The sequence below is a fragment of the Lithobates pipiens genome, unplaced genomic scaffold (assembly GCF_037356315.1).
Source record: "Lithobates pipiens isolate NorthernLeopardFrog02 unplaced genomic scaffold, aLitPip1_a1.2 Scaffold_35, whole genome shotgun sequence".
NCBI lineage: Eukaryota > Metazoa > Chordata > Amphibia > Anura > Ranidae > Lithobates > Lithobates pipiens.
In genome coordinates, this window is record NW_027507811.1 from 18,572,893 (window position 1) to 18,597,311 (window position 24,419).

The following is a 24,419-nucleotide window of genomic DNA, read 5'->3' on the forward strand; positions in this document are numbered from 1 at the left end:
AGGGGGGGGGGAGGGTTCCAGTGAGCGGAAGCTCCATTTTAGGGTGGAGCTCCGCTTTAATATCCTCTCAGTCATGTGACTCAGGTCCTCCTCCATCCTCATTGATGAGATCATGTGATCCATACATGACTCTGATCTCTGTAGACAGATAATATAGCGCCCTCGCTAGTGATTAGAACTCATAGGCCAGTAGAGATTAATTTTAAACCCTCGGTCCAACAGTGAGGGAGGTTTACAGCTGTATTTGTGTTGTGTTAACACCAAATATATTCAGCATGAATACCACAAAAAGCTTGAACTATAAATAGCTAAAAAAAAAAAAAATAATACCCAAAATTGTTAATATGCAACAAATAAAAACACGTGATGTGGTTTTCAATAATTCTTTAAATAGTTTATGTTATATTTAACGTTAAAAATAAGTTAAGGAGAAGTTCTGTTTTCGGAGACATCGTACATTTACTTTTTGGAATATATGGCCCTCTTCTCTTTATAGGTAATATTTCTGTAATAATTATAATAAGTAAATAAATAAATATATGTATATATCTCTTATTACCTCCTCCGCTGCCAGCTTCAAGGTCTTCTCTCTACTCCTTCCCAACTCACTGCTCTCACACGGAACTTCCTCTTTAGACCCCCTACATCACTTCCTGTTCATTTAGTACCAAACTTCCTGTCTGTATACCACTTCCTGTCTGTGCCCGACTGATTCACTGTGTCTGTACGATCGTGATCTTCCTTTGTCCGTGTGCCACCCCCCTCAATAAAATTGGAATAGCTCTCCACCATGAACAAAATGTCATTAAAGGGGGATTTCCCACCTATTTTCAGTATGTGACTATTATATGGCAGCACCCAGCATGGCTCAGTGTTCTCTGTACAGCACTGCGGTATATGCCAGAGCTATATAAATGTATAATAATAATAATAATAATAGTGTGTGACTATGGGGGAGGGGACATTAGAGTGTAAGCTCCTCTGGTACAAAGACTGGAATGACTGGCTCAGTCTTCTTTGTACAGCACTGCGATATATGTCAGAGCTACATAAATGTATAATAATAGTGTGTGACTGTGGGGGGAAGGGACATTAGAGTGTAAGCTCCTCTGGTACAGAGACTGATGTGACTGTGGGGGGGGAAGGGACATTAGAGTGTAAGCTCCTCTGGTACAGAGACTGATGTGACTGTGAGGGGAGGGGACATTAGAGTGTAAGCTCCTCTGGTACAGAGACTGATGTGACTGTGGGGGGGGAAGGGACATTAGAGTGTAAGCTCCTCTGGTACAGAGACTGATGTGACTGTGGGGGGAGGGGACATTCGAGTGTAAGCTCCTCTGGTACAGAGACTGGAATGACTGGCTCAGTCTTCTCTGTACAGCACTGCGATATATGTCACATAGTTGCCAACTGTCCTGAATTTCGCGGGACATTCCCGCCATTAGGACATTTGTCCCGAATTAATTTTGTCCTGGGAAATGTCCTGCGAAATTCGGTTTGTCCCGGGAAATTGAATTTCCCGTTTTTTAGAGGTAGAGGTCGGCGGCCGGCGGAGACAATGTCTCCGCCGGCCACCATTTTTAAGAATACCAGAAGTTGGTCTACACCTGTGGCACCGCCCACCCCCGCTGCTAGTGTGTTACTGTTTGTGTCAGTAAGAGTGTAAAGGGCGGTGGGCGGCGCCACAGTCATCAGCGCGCGGCAACGGCGGCATCATGTCGGGGGCCAGTCAGTGTACAATATGGATGTCGGGTCGGGGGCCAGTCGGATGTCGGGGGCCAGTCAGTCTACAATGTGGATGTTGGGTCGGGGGCCAGTCGGATGTCGGGGGATGTCGGGGGCCAGTGACAGACAGTCATGGTATGTGAATGTGGGGGCCAGTGGTATGTCGGGGGCCAGTGACAGTCATGGTATGTGAATGTGGGGGGCCAGTCTGTGGATGTGGGGGCCAGTCTGTGAATGTGGGGGCCAGTGGTATGTTGGGGGCCAGTCTATGAATGTGGGGGCCAGTCTGTGGACGTGGGGGCCAGTCTGTAAACGTGGGGGCCAGTCTGTGGACGTGCGGGCCAGTCGTATGTCGGGGGCCAGTCTGTGAATGTGGGGGCCAGTGGTATGTTGGGGGCCAGTCTGTGAATGTGGGGGGCCAGTCTGTGGATGTGGGGGCCAGTCTGTGGAGTATGTGGGGGCCGGTCTGTGGAGTATGTGGGGGCAGGTCTGTGCAGGATGTGGGGGGGGCGGTCTGTGGATGTCAGAGGGGCACCAGATGTAAGAAGGGGCTCCGCTGATGGACACAGATGTGAGGAACTTACCTCTGATGGGGCACCTGATGTAAGGACAGACTCCGCTTGGGACACCTGATGGCATCTGGTGGCAGGCAACGTGGCTAGTGACGCGCTCATGGCTCCCACTGATTCTGCATTATGGTGAGTTGAATGATTTAATTTTATATTACAATGTAATAATAGAAATAATGCGCTTCAATCATCCTGACACCATAACAATCATGGCGCCGGGATGATTGAAGCGCCAACACCAGGTATTTGGAGTATCTTTATCTGCTGATTGTCAAACTCTGGAAAACACATATTGCTATTGTGGTGTAGGATCGGGGGGCTGCTGTCCCTCCTTTCCCTCTCCCCCCTTCCCTCTCTCCACCCCCCTCCTTTCCCTCTCCATCCCGCATTCATCTCAGACTCTAACCACACCCCTTCGAGCCACGCCCCATGTAAGCCACGCCCATTTTTCACCACGGCGCGCACAGTGCGTTGCTTTTTTACCTTTTCCTATGCCACACCTATAAATGCATGCCCCGCCCCCTAATTATACCATGACTGTGCCCACTGCCAAAAAAGTGTCCCGAATTTTTTTTTACAATGTTGGCAACTATGCTCTGGTACAGAGACTGATGTGACTGTGGGGGGAAGGGACATTAGAATGTAAGCTCCTCTGGTACAGAGACTGATGTGACTGTGGGGGAGGGGACATTAGAGTGTAAGCTCCTCTGGTACAGACACTGATGTGACTGTGGGGGAGGGGACATTAGAGTGTAAGCACCTCTGGTACAGAAACTGATGTGACTGTGTGGGAAAGGAACATTAGAGTGTAAGCTCCTGTGGTACAGAGAATGATGTGACTGGCTCAGTGTTCTCTATCCACTTCAGCCCCGGACCAATAAACACCTTAAGGACCAGAGGTCTTTTTCCAATTTCGCACTGCGCTGCTTTAACTGGTAATTGCGCGGTCATGCAATATTGCACCCAAACGACATTTGCGTCCTTTTCTTCCCACAAATAGAGCTTTCTTTTGATGGTATTTGATTGCCTCTGCGATTTTTATTTTTTGCGATATAAATGCAAAAAGAGCAAAAATTTGGAAAAAAAAAGATATTTTCTTCTTTTTGTTATAAGAAAAATCTAATAAACTAAATTTTAGTCATACGTTGAGGGCAAAATTTATTCAGCCACATGTCTTTAGTAAAAAAAATAAGCGTATATTTTTTGGTTTGCGCAAAAGTTATAGCGTCTACAAACTAGAGTACATTTTCTGGAATTTACACAGCTTTTAATTTATGACTGCCTATCTCATTTCTTGAGGTGCTAAAATGGCAGGGCAGTACAAACCCCCCCCCCCAAATGACCCCATTTTGGAAAGTAGACACCCCAAGGAAATTGCTGATGGGTATGTTGAGCCCATTGAATATTTATTTTTTTTGTCCTAAGGGATTGAATAATGACAAAAAAAATAAAAATTTACAAAAAGTTGTCACTAAATGATATATTGCTCACACATGCCATGGGCATATGTGAAATGACACCCCAAAATACATTCTGCTGCTTCTCCTGAGTACAGGGATACCACATGTGTGGGACTTTTTGGGAGCCTAGCCGCGTACGGGACCCCGAAATCCAAGCACCGCCTTCAGGATTTCTAAGGGCATAAATTTTTTTATTTTACTCCTCACTACCTATCACAGTTTTGAAGGCCATAAAATGCCAAGATGGCACAAAACCCCCCCAAATGACCCCATTTTGGAAAGTAGACACCCCGAGCTATTTGCTGAGGGCCATGTTCAGACCATTGAATATTTTTTTTTTTTTGTCCCAGGGGATTGAATAATGACAAAAAATAAAAATTATTTTTTTTTTTACAAAAAGTTGTCACTAAATGATATATTGCTCACACATGCCATGGGCATATGTGAAATGACACCCCAAAATACATTCCCCTACTTCTCCCGAGTATGGGGATACCACATGTGTGAGACTTTTTGGGAGTCTAGTCACGCACGGCACCCTGAAAACCAATCACCACCTTCAGGATTTCTAAGGGTGTAAATTTTTGATTTTACTCCTCACTACCTATCACAGTTTTGAAGGCCATAAAATGCCAAGATGGCACAAAACCCCCCAAAATGACCCCATTTTGGAAAGTAGACACCCCAAGCTATTTACTGAGAGGCATGTTGAGTCCATGGAATATTTTATATTTTGCCACAAGTTGCGGGAATATTACAAACTTTTTTTTTTTTTGCACAAAGTTGTCACTAAATGATATATTGCTCACACATGCTATGGTCATAAGTCAAATTACACCCCAAAATAAATTCTGCTGCTTCTCCCGAGTACGGGGATACCACATGTGGGGGAGTATATCGGGGTACCTAGCGCTATAAAAACCTGGCGGTGAACCTAAAAAAATAACTAGCTACCTAGCGACACTAATGCAGCGATCAGAAAAACGATCGCTTAGTGACACTGGCAAAAGGGGGTGAAAGGGTTAACTAGCGGCAATCGGGGGTTAAAACCATTATTGGGTAGTATATCGGGGTACCTAGCGATATAAAAACCTGGCGGTGAACCTAAAAAAATAACTAGCTACCTAGCAACACATGCAGCGATCAGAAAAATGATCGCTTATTGACACTGGCAAAAGGGGGTGAAAGGGTTAACTCTAGGGGCAATCAGGGGGTTAAATCTTTATTGGGGGGTGATAGGGGGCTACCCTGGACCTAACACTAACTGTCCTGACAGTTTTTACTGTCACAACTGACACTGAATGCAGTGATCAGTAAAGAAATGATCAATGCAATCAGTGACACTGTGACCGGGGGGGGATCGGGGGGGGGGGGGGTTTGTGTGCCTGTGTGTACCTACATGTCAGTGTAGTGTTGCTGCACACTTACTTTGTGTCTTCTCCTCGTAGTCCGGTCAAAAAGACCGCCCCGAGGAGAATGACATCACTTCCTCCTTCCTGTGTAAACAATACACAGTGGGAGGAAGCTTCTCATTGGCCAGGAGCGATCCAGAGGGGGTGGCCGAAAACCAACGGCCATCCCCTCATCACAGAACGCTCCTGGAGCGAACCGGACCGTCGTATCCAGCGGGAGGGGGTCCGATCGGACCCCCCACCCGCTGGAAGTCAGGCACGTACATGTACGTGCTTGTGCCTGCCTGTGCCATTGTGTTGACGTACATTGGCAATACGGCGGTCCTTAAGTGGCTATACAGCGCTGTGGTATATGTCAGAGATATATACATGTATAATAATAATAATTAGGGATGAGCCGAACACCCCCCAGTTCAGTTCGCACCAGAACTTTCGAACGGACCCCAAATTCGTACGAACGTTAGAACCCCATTGAAGTCTATGGGACTCGAACGTTCGAAATTAAAAGTGCTAATTTTAACGGCTAATATGCAAGATACTGTCCTAAAAAGGGTTTAGGGACCTGGCTCCTGCCCCAGGGGACATGGGTCAAAGCAAAAAAAAGTTTTAAAAACGGCCGTTTTGGCGGGAGCACTGATTTTAATGACGATTAAAGTGGGAAAAAAAAGTGAAATATTCCTTTAAATATGGTGCCTGGGGGGTGTCTGTAGTATGCCTGTGAAGTGCCACGTGTTTCCCGTGTTTAGAACAGTCCCTGCACAAAATGACATTTAACAGAAATAACACCATTTAAAGCTGCTTGCGGTTTTAATGTTATATCTGGTTCCTGCAATATGGTTGAAAATCATTGAGAAAAATGGCATGGGTAGCCCTCCCTGCCCATTACCAGCCCCTTTGGGTCTTGTACGCATATTAAGGGGAGCCCCGTACCCATATTAAAAAAAGGAAATGCGTGTGGCCCCCAGGCCCTATATACTCAGAACAGCAGTATACAGGCGGTGCAAACAAGACAGGGACTGTGTAGGTTTGTTGTGTTAAGTTGAATCTGTTTGTAATTTTCAACTGGTACATTTTTAAAGTGTAGCTCCAGTCAAAAAAAAAAATTTTTAAGCTTTTTGGAAAACATAGGGAAGGGTTATCACCCCTGTATAATTTGTTTTGTCGTCCATCTTTTTTCATCTCACTTGCTGTTGTCTCCTTCCGTTTGCAAGTAGGAGATGTTTGTAAGTTGGATGTTTGAAAGTAGGGGCCTGCCCTATATGCTCTGCAGAAATGGCGGAACAAGGTGTTGGTTTTGCCACAACATTGTAAGCCCTCAAAGTGACTCTTGGTGGGCGCTGGAGCGCCCTGCTGTGAACGATTATATCAAGAATTGTAATTACATGCCATTGTTGAACAGTGGTAGAAAAATTGACCTTTGGTGGTTGTGGTCACTATAAGTCCTCACAGTTACTCTGGGTGGGCACAGGAACGGGCCCTCCTGTGAAATATTATATCAAGAATTGTAATTACATGTCCCTGTTAAACAGGGGCAGAAAAATTGGGCCTTAGGCACTGGTGCTGGTGCCACGACACTGCAACCTCTCCCATATACTCTAGTTTTATTGCAGGAATTAGCCCTGCTGCAAAGCATTGCATCAAAAATTGTACTTAAACGCCCTTGTTAAAGAGGGGCAGACAAATTGGGCCTTAGGCACCGGTGCTGGTGCCACGACACTGCAACCTCTCCCATATACTCTAGTTTTATTGCAGGAATTAGCCCTGCTGCAAAGCATTGCATCAAAAATTTTAATTAAACGCCCCTGTTAAAGAGGGGCAGAAAAATTGGGCTGATGGCACTGGTGCTGGTGCCACCACACTGCAACCTCTCCCATATACTCTAGTTTTATTGCAGGAATTAGCCCTGCTGCAAAGCATTGCATCAAAAATTGTAATTAAACTCCCCTGTTAAACAGGGGCAGAAAAATTGGGCTGATGGCATCACCCAGAAACAGAAATGTTCTTTCAACATATCATCGGAGGAGGAAGAGGATAGACAATCAACATAACAGGACAGTCACTCAGCATCAGCATAGGCAGTCTTGAAGGGATGTGATATTTCCAAAAAAATTATTCGGTTACATCAGCTTCAGGTGCTTGGTAGCTGTGGGTGATCCAAGACTGATTCATCTTGATGAAGGTCAGTCGATCAACTGATTCGGTAGCCAGCCGCACCCTGTGATCGGTAACAAAGCCACCAGCAGCACTGAAGGTGCGTTCCGAAAGAACGCTGGATGCAGGACAGGCCAGTAGCTCAATTGCATACTTTGCAAGCTCTGGCCAGTGATCCATCCTCAAGACCCAGTAAGCCAGAGGATTTTCGGTGGGAAAGGTGTCCAAGTCTGACCTTGCCCCTAGGTATTCCTGCACCATGTAAATCAGACGCTGGCGATGGTTGCTGGAACTGATCATACCTTGGGGCTGCGGACTAAAAAATTGTCTGAAAGCATCAGTCAGACGGCCACCTTCTCCACCGCTCCTTCTGACCGATGCCTCAGCAACACGTTGTCCAGGACCAGGAGTTTGTAACCTCCCAGTCTCTGGGAACGCGTTGCACAGACCTTTCTGCAAGGCCTCCCGGAGATGTCTCATCCTCTGCTCCCTCTGCAATGGCAAGATAAGGTCGGCAACCTTACCCTTGTACCGTGGATCAAGGAGAGTGGCCAGCCAGTAATGGTCCCTCTCCTTGATCCGAAGAATACAAGGATCCTTCCGCAGGCTTTGCAGGATCAGGGAGGCCATGCAACGTAGGTTAGCTGAGGCATTCAGTCCGGAGTCCTCTGGGTCACTAAGGACAACATGATCCGCAGCTACCTTCTCCCAGCCACGTACAAGTCCACGTGTTTCTTGGGACTGTAAATCATCCCTACAAGACTGCTGCTACTGCTGATGCTGAGTGCCAGCCTCCACGTCCATGCTGACACAATCATCCTTCTCCTCCTCTTCCTCCTCCTCATCCTCTTCCTGTGTGATGGGTGGCACAGCAGGAACACTGTCTGGATATAAGGGGCCTTGAGAGGCAAGGAAGTCCTCCTCTTCCTGCCTCTGTTCTGCCTCAAGTGCCCTGTCCATTATTCCATGCAGCGTATGCTCCAAGAGGTGGACAAGAGGTACAGTGTCACTGATGCATGCACTGTCACTGCTCACCATCCTTGTGGCCTCCTCAAACGGTGACAGGACAGTGCATGCATCCCTGATCATGCCCCACTGGCGTGGTGAGAAAAATCCGAGCTCCCCTGACCCTGTCCTGGTGCCGTAGTCGCACAGGTACTCATTGATGGCCCTCTGCTGCGTGTGCAGCCGCTGCAGCATGGCCAACGTTGAGTTCCACCTGGTGGGCATGTCACATATAAGGCGGTTCTTGGGCAGGTTCAACTCCTTTTGGAGCTCAGCCAGCCGAGCACAGGCATTAAATGATCGGCGGAAATGCACACAGACTTTCCTGGCCTGCTTCAGGACATCCTGTAAGCCGGGGTACCTGCCCAAGAACCGCTGCACCACCAGGTTAAGGACGTGAGCTACACAGGGCACATGGGTCAGTTGTCCCTGTCGGAGGGCGGAGAGGAGGTTGGTGCCATTGTCGCAAACCACCATTCCTGGCTTAAGCTGGCGTGGCGTCAACCACCTCTCGGCCTGCCCCTACAGAGCTGACAAAACATCTGCCCCAGTGTGGCTCCTGTCCCCCAAACAAACCAGCGCAAGCACGGCATGGCATTGTTTTGCCTGCGTACTTGCGTAGCCCCTGGAACGCCTACGGAGCACCGCTGGTTCTGAGGACAGAGCACTGAAAGAGGCCATGGAGGAAGAAGAAGAGGAGGGGGTGGAGGAGAGAGGTGTGTCACAACCAATAGTAGCATTTTGGAGGCGTGGTGGCGGAACAACCTCCAACATTACTGCACCTTGTCCTGCATACTTCCCAGCTGCCAGAAGAGTGACCCAATGGGCCGTGAAAGACAGGTAACGTCCCTGTCCATGCCTGCTGGACCATGAGTAAGCGGTAATATGCACCTTACCGCTGACCGCCCTGTCCAGCGAGGCAAGGACATTGCCTTCCACATGCCGGTAGAGAGCCGGAATCGCCTTCCGTGAGAAAAAGGCGTTTGGGGACCTGCCACTGAGGAACCGCACATTGTACAAACTCACGGAAGGGGGCCGAGTCTACCAACTGAAAAGGCAGCAGTTGAAGTGCTAGCAATTTAGCCAAGCTAGCATTCAACCGCTGGGCATGTGGATGGCTGGGAGTGAACTTCTTTCGCCGGTCCAGCAGCTGGGGCAGGGACATTTGCCTGCTATAATCGGACGTGGGTGTACTGCTAGCAGAGTTCCCGGAAGCACTTGGCTGTGACACACCTAATTCTACACCTTCATTCCTCTCAGAGCAGGTTTCAGAGAGGACTGAAGGTCTAGTGGGGTTGGAGATGCCAGCTGATGAGGAGCAAGGAGAGGTCCGCTTTGTTCTTTGGTGTGGGTCTTTGAGGTACGTTTGCCAACGAGCTGCATGGCAGGTCAACATATGTCTGGTCAAGCATGTGGTGCCCAAGCGGCTGATGTTTTGGCCACGCGAGATACGCTTGAGACATATGTTGCAAATAGCAGCGGTGCGATCTGATGCACTCGTCTCAAAAAAGGCCCACACCAAAGAACTTTTAGCATAACGTGCAGAGGCAGCGCCCTGCATAGGCGGAGCTCTGCGGTGTGATTCAGTCAGTGTGCTGCCCTTAAGCTGGCCCCCGGAGGGCATCCTGCCTCGTTGGACATGTGCCTCCTCCTCCTCCTCTCTCCTACCAGGCACCCACGTGGAGTCAGTGCCCTCATCATCCCCTCCCTCTTCATCGCTGTAGCAAACCTGGCAGTATGCTGCAGCTTGTGGAACATGACTGCCAGATTGCTGTCCTTCTTGAGCATCCCCTCTCTCTGCATTCACGCTACTGCCTTCCTCTAGCTGAGTGTCATCATCAGAGGCTACAAAACACTGGGCATCCTCCTGGAGCATGTACCCAACACTGTGCTCAAAGAGTTCAGGAGACTCCTCAGGAGGACGTGGTGGGTCTAGGGAAGGAGTCACTGATGATGACATTGAGAGGAGGGAAGACGATGCGTTGGCAGCTGCTTTGCTAGTACCCTGAGACTGGGTGAGAGAGGATGAGGAGGATGAAGAGGGCTTGGTCATCCACTCTACCAAGTCGTTGGCATGTTACGGCTCAACATGTCCAGCTGCCGAAAAGAAGGACAAGCGTGTCCCATGGCCACGTGCTGATGACAATGCACCGCGTCCACGACCAGCACTGTTGTCTCTAGACACAGAGCCTGCTTGCCCTCTTTAATCGGCTCGCGCCTGTCTGCCTCTCCTTGCTGGCCTTCCAGACATGGTAATGGCCTGAAGGGAGTTGGGTAAAAAAGCAGTTGGGTAGTATATATTGTGCTAGAGGCACACAACACCCACTAACTCCTGCAGATGCCTTTATTATAGAACACCAGAGATAAAGGGGTATATACAGATGTATACTGTGCTGTGCTGGAGGCACACACAACTTCCAATAACTCCTGCAGATGGCAAGTGGGCTCAAATAGAGAAGAGCTATGTAGGTGGATATAGCGGTGTGTACTGGGTACAGAGCACGCAGACACCACGCACTATCTCCTAACACTACTGACTGCAAGCTCTATTATAAAAGATAGATCACTAGCTATATAGGTGAGGTGAATATAGCGGTGTATACTGCGGTCAGGGCACGCAGACAACAACCACTACACAACAGCAAGATCGAAAATCGTCCGAAAACGATCGGTGTGTACTGAGTTAAAGGTACACAGAACACCCACTAACTCCTGCAGATGCCTTTATTATAGAACACTAGTGATGGCCGAACGGTTCGCCCGGCGGTCGTTTCGCGGCGAATTTCCGACATTCGCGGTCCGCACGTTCGAACGCCTTTTTCCGTCGTTCGCCGCGGCGGACTTACGTGTTTAATGTATACAAGAACTTTAACCTTTGGTGACACGTTTATCATGTGATACAGGACAGCCAATTGAGACATGACAGCACATGGACACTTGTACATTCCCCCTAACCTATAAATACACCCGATCCGGTGGCCATTTTACATTCTTTCTTCTGTTAAGATAGGGACAGGTTCCTGTGTGGAGTAGGGAGAGATAAACCACTAGCTATTTGGTACACAAAAGTTCTTTTCAGGACTGGTATAGGTGTTAGGTGTTGATAGGTTTGCTGTGCTGCTGATTCTTGCAGCAGCCTGAGTGTCTTTTGTTAGTTTAGAGAAAGGGAAAGGACGGTGTATGCTACAGGGACAGCCAGATTAGTCTTTCATCATCATCATCATCATCATCATCATTAGCTGTTACTATCAAGGTCCACAAAAGAGCTGTTCCAGTAACCACTAATCGTTCTCTTTTTTTGCCAATTTGTATAGGGACAGGAAGGAAGCAGTGTTGTCAGGCAGTGAGGGTAATTTTAAAGACTTGCTGTTATTATTAGTTCCACAAAGGTTCTTTTCAGGACTGGTATCAGTGGTACAGTAATAGGCTTGTACATGTATAATATTCTTTCTTCCAAATATAGAAAGGATATTATACTTGACTGCTGCCCTTCTGCTGCAGTCTGCTAAACATTCACAACTCACTTGTTCCACAAAAGTTCTTATAAGGACTGGTAACTTGGTATAGGGTGCTACGGTACATAGGCTTGAGTGCGGTACAGTCTGCTGTTCTGTAAGGACCGCTATCGGTCCACAATAGATAGGGTTGACGTGCACCACTGCTGACCGCTGCCCTATACTGCAGCAGTCCTTCAGCGGTATAGGGACTGACGTACAGTCTGCTAAACACTAATACACAACCTGCTTGGTCCACAAAAGTTCTTATAAGGACTGGTAACTTGGTATAGGGTGCTACGGTACATAGGCTTGAGTGCGGTACAGTCTGCTGTTCTGTAAGGACCGCTATCGGTCCACAATAGATAGGGTTGACGTGCACCACTGCTGACCGCTGCCCTATACTGCAGCAGTCCTTCAGCGGTATAGGGACTGACGTACAGTCTGCTAAACACTAATACACAACCTGCTTGGTCCACAAAAGTTCTTATAAGGACTGGTAACTTGGTATAGGGTGCTACGGTACATAGGCTTGAGTGCGGTACAGTCTGCTGTTCTGTAAGGACCGCTATCGGTCCACAATAGATAGGGTTGACGTGCACCACTGCTGACCGCTCACCTATACTGCAGCAGTCCTTCAGCGGTATAGGGACTGACGTACAGTCTGCTAATCACTAACACACAACCTGCTTGTTCCACAAAAGTTCTTATAAGGACTGGTAACTTGGTATAGGGTGCTACGGTACATAGGCTTGAGTGCGGTACAGTCTGCTGTTCTGTAAGGACCGCTATCGGTCCACAATAGATAGGGTTGACGTGCACCACTGCTGACCGCTGCCCTATACTGCAGCAGTCCTTCAGCGGTATAGGGACTGACGTACAGTCTGCTAAACACTAATACACAACCTGCTTGGTCCACAAAAGTTCTTATAAGGACTGGTAACTTGGTATAGGGTGCTACGGTACATAGGCTTGAGTGCGGTACAGTCTGCTGTTCTGTAAGGACCGCTATCGGTCCACAATAGATAGGGTTGACGTGCACCACTGCTGACCGCTCACCTATACTGCAGCAGTCCTTCAGCGGTATAGGGACTGACGTACAGTCTGCTAATCACTAACACACAACCTGCTTGTTCCACAAAAGTTCTTATAAGGACTGGTAACTTGGTATAGGGTGCTACGGTACATAGGCTTGAGTGCGGTACAGTCTGCTGTTCTGTAAGGACCGCTATCGGTCCACAATAGATAGGGTTGACGTGCACCACTGCTGACCGCTCACCTATACTGCAGCAGTCCTTCAGCGGTATAGGGACTGACGTACAGTCTGCTAATCACTAACACACAACCTGCTTGTTCCACAAAAGTTCTTATAAGGACTGGTAACTTGGTATAGGGTGCTACGGTACATAGGCTTGAGTGCGGTACAGTCTGCTGTTCTGTAAGGACCGCTATCGGTCCACAATAGATAGGGTTGACGTGCACCACTGCTGACCGCTGCCCTATACTGCAGCAGTCCTTCAGCGGTATAGGGACTGACGTACAGTCTGCTAAACACTAATACACAACCTGCTTGGTCCACAAAAGTTCTTATAAGGACTGGTAACTTGGTATAGGGTGCTACGGTACATAGGCTTGAGTGCGGTACAGTCTGCTGTTCTGTAAGGACCGCTATCGGTCCACAATAGATAGGGTTGACGTGCACCACTGCTGACCGCTCACCTATACTGCAGCAGTCCTTCAGCGGTATAGGGACTGACGTACAGTCTGCTAATCACTAACACACAACCTGCTTGTTCCACAAAAGTTCTTATAAGGACTGGTAACTTGGTATAGGGTGCTACGGTACATAGGCTTGAGTGCGGTACAGTCTGCTGTTCTGTAAGGACCGCTATCGGTCCACAATAGATAGGGTTGACGTGCACCACTGCTGACCGCTCACCTATACTGCAGCAGTCCTTCAGCGGTATAGGGACTGACGTACAGTCTGCTAATCACTAACACACAACCTGCTTGTTCCACAAAAGTTCTTATAAGGACTGGTAACTTGGTATAGGGTGCTACGGTACATAGGCTTGAGTGCGGTACAGTCTGCTGTTCTGTAAGGACCGCTATCGGTCCACAATAGATAGGGTTGACGTGCACCACTGCTGACCGCTGCCCTATACTGCAGCAGTCCTTCAGCGGTATAGGGACTGACGTACAGTCTGCTAAACACTAATACACAACCTGCTTGGTCCACAAAAGTTCTTATAAGGACTGGTAACTTGGTATAGGGTGCTACGGTACATAGGCTTGAGTGCGGTACAGTCTGCTGTTCTGTAAGGACCGCTATAGGTCCACAATAGATAGGGTTGACGTGCACCACTGCTGACCGCTCACCTATACTGCAGCAGTCCTTCAGCGGTATAGGGACTAAGAGTTTTGTCACAGGGTCATTTAAAAAATGACATGCAGAGGAAGAGGCAGGCCCTTCCGCAGGGGTGGTAGGGGTAGGGCAGGAGCAACAGGCTTGAGCCAAAGTGGGAAGTTGCAGAAGGTGCGTTCAATTACTTTAAAGGATGCACCAGACTTGGTTGAGTGGCTCGCTCAGCCTTACTCTTCTGCACCCTCCTCATCCTCTCGATCTGCACCCTCTTCTTCACTCTCTGCTATGTGCACCCCCAAAGACACTACCACCAACAACACGACCACCACCACCACCACCACATACCTTCCGCTTGAGTCACTGGAATTATTTTCCGATCCATATCAAGAGGACATTTCTGATGCGCAGCCACTCTTGGTATTGGATCAGGAAGAGGAGGTAGCAACAAGCGCTACTCAGCAGTCTGACGCCAGTACCCAGATCAGCCCAAGGAGGAGGTTGGTCCCCGGTGTTGCTGCCTACTCCGAGATCTCTACTTATAGCGGTGGGGAAGGTGACGTTGATGATGACGTGTCTAGTGATGTCACGTGGGTGCCCACAAGAGAGGAAGAGGAGGGGAGTTCAGAGGGAGATATGGACCAGCAGATAGGGAGGAGAAGCAGCAATGACTTACATTGCACAGCAGGGACAAAGCAGACTGCAAATGTATCAGGAGCGAGTCATCGACCATGTACGGTCACATCTGGCGCTCCCAGGACACCGGCACATGGCTCCGCAGTGTGGGCTTTTTTTAACGTGTCCGCTGCTGACAATAGCGTTGCCATCTGCAATCTTTGCAGTCAACGCGTTAGTCGCGGTAAGCCCAATACTCACCTAGGGACGACCGCCTTAAGAAGGCACATGAGCAGCCATCACCGAGCCCAGTGGGAGCAACGGAACACACAAAGCCACACTGCAGGCTCTCACCGTCCAGCCTCGTCTTCTACTTCTCCTTCTCCTCTCTCCTCACAATTGTCCTCCACTCCACCTTCCATCACGCCAAGCTCACATTTTTCTGCAAAAAGGCAGGCTTCCGTGGGCCTAATGTTTGAGCGTAAAAAAATGATGATGCCGGATAACCCTCTTGCCCAACGGTTGGCGGCTGGCTTGTCAGAACTCATAGCCCGCCAACTACTGCCATATAAACTGGTGGACTCGGAGGCCTTTCGCAAATTTGTGGCCATTGGAACACCACAATGGAAGGTCCCAGGAAGGAAGTATTTCTCAGAGAAGGGCATCCCAGAGCTATATGGCCATGTTCAGCGGCAAGTGAATGTATCTCTGGCACACAGTGTCGGTGCCAAGATACATCTGACCACAGACACGTGGTCTAGCAAACACGGGCAGGGAAGGTATATCAGTTTTACTGCCCACTGGGTGAACCTTCTGACGGCCGTCAAGCATGTAACCCGTGGCACCCGTGTAGATTTGGTTTTACCGCCACGGATTGCATGCAGGCCTGACTCTTCTTCTCCTCCTCCTACTCCATCCTCCTCCCTCTCCTCCTCAGCTGCCTCCTCCTTTTCCGCTGCTAGCGTCTCTTCCACTGCACCGCCCAAGCTCCCCAGAACCTATTCCACATGCCAGGTGAGACGTTGCCATGCCGTGCTGCGTCTGTTGTGCCTGGAAGCAAAGAGCCACACTGGCCCGGCACTCCTTTCAGCTTTGCGTTCACAGGCAGATGAGTGGCTAACACCGCTCAATTTGACAGTTGGTAAAGTGGTGTGTGACAACGGTGCCAATCTGCTTAGCGCATTGAAACAGGGCAAAATCACGCACGTGCCGTGCATGGCACACGTCTTAAACTTGGTCGTGCAGCGATTCCTTGTCAAATACCCTGGGGTCCAGGACATCTTGCGGCAGGCAAGGAAAATCTCGGCCCATTTCAGAAGATCTTACACGGCCATGGCTCGCCTTGCTGACATTCAGCGGCGACACCATCTGCCGGTCAGACGTCTTATTTGCGATTGCCCGACGCGATGGAACTCAACCTTCTATATGCTTGATAGGCTGCTCCAGCAGAAACGTGCAGTTAACGTCTACCTGTATGAACTCTGCGAAAGAAACGGTTCTGGGGAGCTGGGTTTTTTTTCACCGCGCCAGTGGCTGCTCATGCGCGACACATGCAGACTTCTGCGGCCATTTGAGGAGATCACCAAACTGGTCAGTCGCAGCCATGGCGCCATCAGTGACATGGTACCTTATGCCTTCTTTCTGGAGCGTGCATTGCGTCGTGTCATTGATCAGGCTGTGGAGGAGCAGGAGCGGGAAGATGAGGAAGTCGCAATGCTGGATGAATTCCCAGGGGGGGCTACTCTATCTGAGACAAGTCAACAACAGGAGTCTGATGAGGAGTCAGAGGAGGATGGTGCCGGGGCGGATGAGCAGGAGCAAGAAGAGCATGCTTTAAACCTTTCTGGGATCCCTGTTGTGCGAGGATGGGGAGAGGAGAATGAAGAGGACGACATTATCCTGGATGATGAGCAGGAGCCAGGCCACCACACCGCTTCCACTTTAGTGCAAATGGGGGCCTTCATGCTCCAGTGTTTTAATAGGGACCCCCGTATAAAAAGCATGAGGGTCAAGGACCAGTACTGGGTGGCAACGTACTTAGACCCCCGGTACAAACACAAAATGGCGGAAATGTTACCGCCGTCGCAGAGGGCTGTCAGAATGCAGCACTTCCAGGCCTTGCTTCGAGAAATGCTGCATTCTGCTTTTGCGTGCGCTGGCAGAGGAGCAATTCCCACTCCCAGAGAAGGATTTGCGGGTACCAATCCAACAGCGCCTGCAAGAAGAGGCCGGTTTGAAGATGTGTTGGTGACTTCGGATATGAGGTCATTCTTTCAGCCGACCCATCGACAGGTGTCATCCGGATCCAGCATCAGGGAACGCCTAGACCGTCAGGTGTCCGACTACATTGGGTTAACGGCCGATGTGGACGCTCTGAGGAGTGATGAACCCCTAGACTACTGGGTGGGCAGGCTTGACCTCTGGCCAGAGCTTGCCCAATTTGCAATCGAACTGTTGGCTTGCCCCTCATCCAGTGTCCTGTCCGAAAGGACGTTCAGCGCAGCAGGGGGGATTGTGACCGATAAGCGTACTCGCCTAGCTCACCACAGTGTTAACTACCTCACATTTCTAAAAATGAATGAGGCATGGATCTCGGAGGAATTCAACACATGTGACCAGTAGACCATGTATATGTCTATAAACTATTTTTTTAATCAAGCACACAGACCTTCTTAATTCATTTGGCTCACTTCCTTGACCCAAAAAAGCACACCGTACTATATGCCCCTACCCTCCTCTTTGAAGAGGTTGAGCGGTGTCATATTTCTACTGGGGCTGCTTATGATATCCCTGTGCTGTGCTGACTTCCTCCTGGGGGTTCTTATTATGAAGGGATCACACTATCCCTGTGCTGTGCTGACTTCCTCCTGGGGGTTCTTATTATGAGGGGATCACACCATCCCTGTGCTGTGCTGACTTCCTCCTGGGGCTGCTTACGGTGCTGCTGTCAGTGCTGTATGTCACGGTGCTGCTGTCAGCGCTGTATGTCACGGTGCTGCTGTCAGCGCTGTATGTCACGGTGCTGCTGTCAGCGCTGTATGTCACGGTGCTGCTGTCAGCGCTGTATGTCACGGTGCTGCTGTCAGCGCTGTATGTCACGGTGCTGCTGTCAGCGCTGTATGTCACGGTGCTGCTGTCAGCGCTGTATGTCACGGTGCTGCTGTCAGCGCTGTATGTCACGGTGCTGCTGTCAGCGCTGTATGTCACGGTGCTGCTGTCAGCGCTGTATGTCACGGTGCTGCTGTCAGCGCTGTATGTCACGGTGCTGCTGTCAGCGCTGTATGTCACGGTGCTGCTGTCAGCGCTGTATGTCACGGTGCTGCTGTCAGCGCTGTATGTCACGGTGCTGCTGTCAGCGCTGTATGTCACGGTGCTGCTGTCAGTGCTCTGTATTACGGTGCTGCTGTCAGATGCCTCTATCACGGTGCATGTGTCATTCCGGTATGTCACGCTGCTGGTGATCATCTCCTGCACCCTCTTCTTTGCCTACCCTGGTCCCTGACCTTCCCTCTCCTCCATTGCCTTCATTAGCTCCATAGTCCTGAATTGTTAGAACAATTTCCCAAATAAAATAAAAATGCTTGTAGTTATCGATCCCAAATTCACCTCATACATGTATTATGTCATTGTCCAGATGGTGGGACTACGTTTTACCCCCTAATAATTACCACGTGGCCGCAAATTCGACATGAAGGTTTGCAAAGTTCGCCTCCCATTGAAGTCAATGGGGCCCGCGGCGAACGTTCGGTTTCGCGAACGTTTGGGTCCGTTCGCATTTCGCGTTCGCGAAACGTCCCGTCGGAAGTTCGTCCATCACTATAGAACACCAGAGATAAAGGGGTATATACAGATGTATACTGTGCTGTGCTGGAGGCACACACAACTTCCAATAACTCTCGGTCAGGGCACGCAGACAACAACCACTACACAACAGCAAGATCGAAAATCGGCCGAAAACGATCGGTGTGTACTGTGTTGAAGGTACACAGAACACCCACTGTACACTTCTTCAGGACACATATGGGGTTCAGTGGTTGCAAAGAGGCAAAGAGGAGAGGGATCTCCCTATCTTGCAAGAGGGTCACGTAAATACGTATTAGTCGATCAGTGATTAGACGAAAAAATGGTTTTCAATAAAGGAAAACATACGGAAAAGCTCAGGGGCAAAACAGCTGCTCAATACAGCCGAAACACATAGAGGCCACCTGTGGGCTGATCATCCTAACTTTATTGAACAGGGGATATTAGAGTGAGTTGTTTCACTCTCTCCCATGGGATTTCTGTGATAGCACCATATACTTATTTGTTTGGGATGATGGTAGCTTGGATCCGGATCCACCATATTGGATAGACAGTCAGGCTTCCATTTAATGGCTTTTTTTGTGACTCAAGGATCCTCTTTGATTTGTACATCATGGTCCATGGCATATGCCATCTCCCATCTAATATCCCCTGTTCAATAAAGTTATGATGATCAGCCCACAGGTGGCCTCTTTGTGTTTCGGCTGTATTGAGCTGTTTTGCCGCTGAGCTTTTCCGTATTTGTTTTTCTTTATTGAAAACCATTTTTTGTCCAATCACTGATTGACTAATACATATTTACGTGACCCTCTTGCAAGATAGTGAGATCCCTCTCCTCTTTGCAACCATTCAACCCCATATGTGTCCTGAAGAAGTGTACAACGAAACGCGTAGACGCATTAGGGCTCACATCATGTATAGATTTTTATCTGTATATGTGATTTTTATTATTTCTTTCATGTCTTTGGTCGGTATACTTTATGTATTTTTTCTAATAAATATTAAGTAATTGTTTGTACTCCCAGTGTTTGTTGTGCCTTTAACCACTTGCCGACCGCCGCACGCCGATGTACGTCGGCAGAATGGCACGGGCAGGCATAAGGGCTTACATGTACGTCCCTTGCCTCCCGCGGGTCGGGGGCCCGATCGGGCCCCCGCCCGGTGCCTGCGGCGGTCGGTATTCGTTCGGGAGCGATCCCGGACGAGGGGACGGCCATTCATTCATGGCCACCCCCTCGCGATCGCTCCCGGCGAATGAAATTGTCCGGTGACATCACTTCCTCTCCTGTAATGTAAACACAGGAGAGGAAGTGATGTATTCTCTCCTCCGTGTCGGTAGTTTTCGTTCCGGCACCGAGGAGAGAGCATCGGTGAGTTACACAAGCACTACACTACACAGTAGAACATGCCAGGCACACTCACACCCCCCCTTTACCCCCGATCACCCCCCAATTACCCCTGCCCCCCCAGTCACAGTGACACCAATTGCTTTTTTTTTTTTTTTTTTTTTTTTTTTGCATTGGTGTCATTTGTGACTGTAATAACTGTTAGGGCAGTTAGGGTTAGCCCCCTTTAGTTCTAATGTGCCCCCCTAACCCCCCCAATAAAGGTTTAACCCCGTGATCACCCCCCGTCGCCAGTGTCACTAAGGCAGGGTTCACATTGCAGCGGTTTATGAGAACGAATGTGATTCGCACCGCACTGCAGTGCAAATCACATCCGATCTCTGTGCGATTCGAGTTCAGCCATTCGCCGCACCCGCCACACCCGCCGCACCCGCCGCAAATTCGCACGGGACCCTTTTTTTGGCCCGCAGCAGAATCGGATCGCATGGGTGTTCACACCATGCGATCCGAGTTTGCAGATCGCACTGCGATATGCGAACTGATCTGGGGGTGTCAGTAACATTTCACTGACACTCCCAGCAGTTCGCATAGGGCAGTGTGAACTGCCGCCGGGAGGCATGCGATGCGGGAACCCGCCGCGGATTCGTGGCGTTTCCGCATCGCTCCAGTGTGAACCCAGCCTAATAAGCGATCATTTTTCTGATCGCTGTATTAGTGTCACAGGTGACGCTAGTTAGGCAGGTAGGTATTTAGGTTCGCTGCAGCTTTTTATAGCGCCAGGGACCCCCATATACTACCGCATAAAGCCCCCTGATTGCCCCCTAGTTAACCCTTTCACCAGTGATCACCATATAACTGTTACAGGTGACGCTGGTTGGTTAGTTATTTTTTTATAGTTTCAGGGCACCCGCCATTTATTACCTAATAAAGATTTAACCCCCTGATCACCCGGCGGGTGTCATTTGTGACTGTAATAACTGTTAGGGCAGTTAGGGTTAGCCCCCTTTAGTTCTAAGGTACCCCCCTAACCCCCCCAATAAAGGTTTAACCCCGTGATCACCCCCCGTCGCCAGTGTCACTAAGGCTGGGTTCACATTGCAGCGGTTTATGAGAACGGATGTGATTCGCACCGCACTGCAGTGCAAATCACATCCGATCTCTGTGCGATTCGAGTTCAGCCATACAGATAGTATGGCTGAATTCGTGTCGCACCCGCCGCAAACTCGCACGGGACCCTTTTTTTGGTCCGCAGCAGAATCGGATCGCATGGGTGTTCACACCATGCGATCCGAGTTTGCAGATCGCACTGCGATATGCGAACTGATCTGGGGGTGTCATTAACATTTCACTGACACTCCCAGCAGTTCGCATAGGGCAGTGTGAACTGCCGCCGGGAGGCATGCGATGCGGGAACCCGCCGCGGATTCGTGGCGTTCCCGCATCGCTCCAGTGTGAACCCAGCCTAATAAGCGATCGTTTTTCTGATCGTTGTATTAGTGTCACAGGTGACGCTAGTTAGGCAGGTAGGTATTTAGGTTCGCCGCAGCTTTTTATAGCGCCAGGGACCCCCATATACTACCGCATAAAGCCCCCTGATTGCCCCCTAGTTAACCCTTTCACCAGTGATCACCATATAACTGTTACAGGTGACGCTGATTGGTTAGTTATTTTTTTTATAGTTTCAGGGCACCCGCCATTTATTACCTAGTCTCACTAGTGTACCCCTAAATTTAGGGGTGTCTACTTTCCAAAATGGGGTCATTTGGGGGGGGTTTGTGCCATCTTGGCATTTTATGGCCTTCAAAACTGTAACGCCCTTAGAAAGCCTGAAGGCGGTGCTTGGTTTTCGGGGCCCCGTACGCGGCTAGGCTCCCGAAAAGTCCCACATATGTGGTATCCCCGTACTCAGGAGAAGCAGCAGAATTTATTTTGGGGTGTCATTTCACATATGCCCATGGCATGCGTGAGCAATATATCATTTAGTGACAACTTTGTGAAAAAAAAAAAAAAAATAAAAAGTTTGTAATTTTCCCGCAACTTGTGGCAAAATATAAAATATTCCATGGACTCAACATGCCTCTCAGCAAATAGCTTGGGTTGTCTACTTTCTAAAATGGGGTCATTTGTGGGGGTTTTGTGCCATCTTGGCATTTTATGGCCTTCAAAACTGTAATAGGTAGTGAGGAGTGAAGTCAAATATTTACGCCCTTAGAAAACCTGAAGGCGGTTCTTGGCTTTCGGGGCCCCGTACGTGGCTAGGCTCCCAAAAAGTCCCACATATGTGGTATCCCCGTACTCAGGAGAAGCAGCAGAATTTATTTTGGGGTGTCATTTCACATATGCCCATAGCATGTGTGAGCAATATATCATTTAGTGACAACTTTGTGAAAAAAAAATAAAAAAAATTAAAGTTTGTAATTTTCCCGCAACTTGTGGCAAAATATAAAATAGTCCATGGACTCAAAATGCCTCTCAGCAAATAGCTTGGGGTGTCTACTTTCTAAAATGGGGTCATTTGTGGGGGTTTTGTGCCATCTTGGCATTTTATGGCCTTCAAAACTGTAATAGGTAGTGAGGCGTGAAATCAAAAATTTACGCCCTTAGAAAGCCTGAAGGCGGTGCTTGGTTTTCGGGGCCCCGTACGCGGCTAGGCTCCCAAAAAGTCCCACATATGTGGTATCCCCATACTCAGGAGAAGCAGCAGAATTTATTTTGGGGTGTCATTTCACATATGCCCATAGCATGTGTGAGCAATATATCATTTAGTGACAACTTTGTGTAAAAAAAAAAAAAAAAATTTTTTTTTGTCATTATTCAATCGCTTGAGGCAAAAAAATAAAATATTCAATGGGCTCAACATGCCACTTATCAATTTCCTCAGGGTGTCTACTTTCCAAAATGGGGTCATTTGGGGGGGTTTTGTACTGCCCTGCCATTTTAGCACCTCAAGAAATGAGATAGGCAGTCGTAAACTAAAAGCTGCGTAAATTCCAGAAAACGTACCTTAGTTTGTAGATGTGACAACTTTTGCGCAAACCAATAAATATACAATTATTGACTTTTTTTTTACCAAAGACATGTGGCTGAATACATTTTGGCCTAAATGTATGACTAAAATTGAGTTTATTGGATTTTTCTAATAACAAAAAGTAGAAAATATCATTTTTTTTCAAAATTTGCGGTCTTTTTACGTTTATATCGCAAAAAATAAAAATCGCAGAGGCAATCAAATACCATCAAAAGAAAGCTCTATTTGTGGGAAGAAAAGGACGCAAATTTTGTTTGGGTACAACATTGCATGACCGCGCAATTACCAGTTAAAGCAGCGCAGTGCCAAGTTGTAAAAAGATCTCTGGTCATTTACCAGCAAAATGGTCCGGTCTGAAGGTGGTTAAAGTCCGACCATAGGTTTTCTTTGAATTCCTTTTTTTCTTTAACCAGTTCCCGACCAGCGCACGCCGATGTACGTCGGCAGAATGGCACGGGCAGGCAAATGGGCGTACCTGTACGTCCCTTTAAATTTGCCACCCTGCCATTGGGTCGGGACCCCCGTGAGTCTGGTCGCGGGACCCGCGGACTCGATCGCCGTGGGCATACCCGCGATCGTCTCACGGGGCGGCCGAATGAAGAAATGCCGTTGTAAACAGCATTTCTCCATTCTGCCTAGCAACTAGTGACGCTGATCTCTGCTCCATGTGATTGGAGCAGAGATCAGCGTTCGCTAAATGAAAGCCCAGCCCCCAACAGTTAGTAACACACCCCTAGGAACACTTAACCCTTACACTGCCACCCACTGGTTAACCCCTTCACTGCCAGTGTCATTTACACAGGAATCACTGCATTTATATAGCAATGATTGCGGTATAAATGACAATGGTCCCAAAAATGTGTCAAAAATGTCCGATGTGTCCGCCATAATGTCGCAGTCACAATAAAAATCGCTGATCGCTGCCATTACTAGTAAAAAAAACAATTATTAATAAAAATGCCATAAAACTATCCCCTATTTTGTAAACGCTATAACTTTTGCGCAAACCAATCAATAATCGCTTATTGTGATTTTTTTTTTTACCAAAAATATGTAGAAGAATACGTATCGGCCTAAACTGAGGGAAAAAAAATGTTTTTTTATATATTTTTTGGGGATATTTATTATAACAAAAAGTAAAAAATAATGTGTTTTTTTCAAAATTGTCGCTCTATTTTTGTTTATAGCGCAAAAAATAAAAACCGCAGAGGTGATCGAATACCACCAAAAGAAAGCTCTATTTGTGGGAAAAAAAGGACGTCAATTTTGTTCGGGAGCCACGTCGCACGACCGCGCAATTGTCAGTTAAAGCGACTCAGTGCCGAATCGCAAAAAGTGGTCTGGTCTTTGACCAGCAAAATGGTCCGGTCTGTAAGTGGTTAATACAACACCCTTCTCATTCAGTTCTCAGGAATGCACTTTGCCAGTAATCCAACCTCCTGCACAAAATG

The 24,419-nt window shown here is 48.4% G+C and overlaps 1 protein-coding gene across 1 annotated transcript in view; it reads right to left on the reverse strand.

Moving 5' to 3' along the window:
• LOC143955183 (uncharacterized) overlaps positions 1–24,419 on the reverse strand; it is a 57,629-nt gene that overhangs the window by 29,796 nt on the left and 3,414 nt on the right. The window contains exon 2 of the mRNA XM_077465274.1: positions 560–641. Within this exon, the coding sequence (XP_077321400.1) occupies positions 560–641 (82 nt within the window). The remainder of the gene's footprint in view (positions 1–559; positions 642–24,419) is intronic.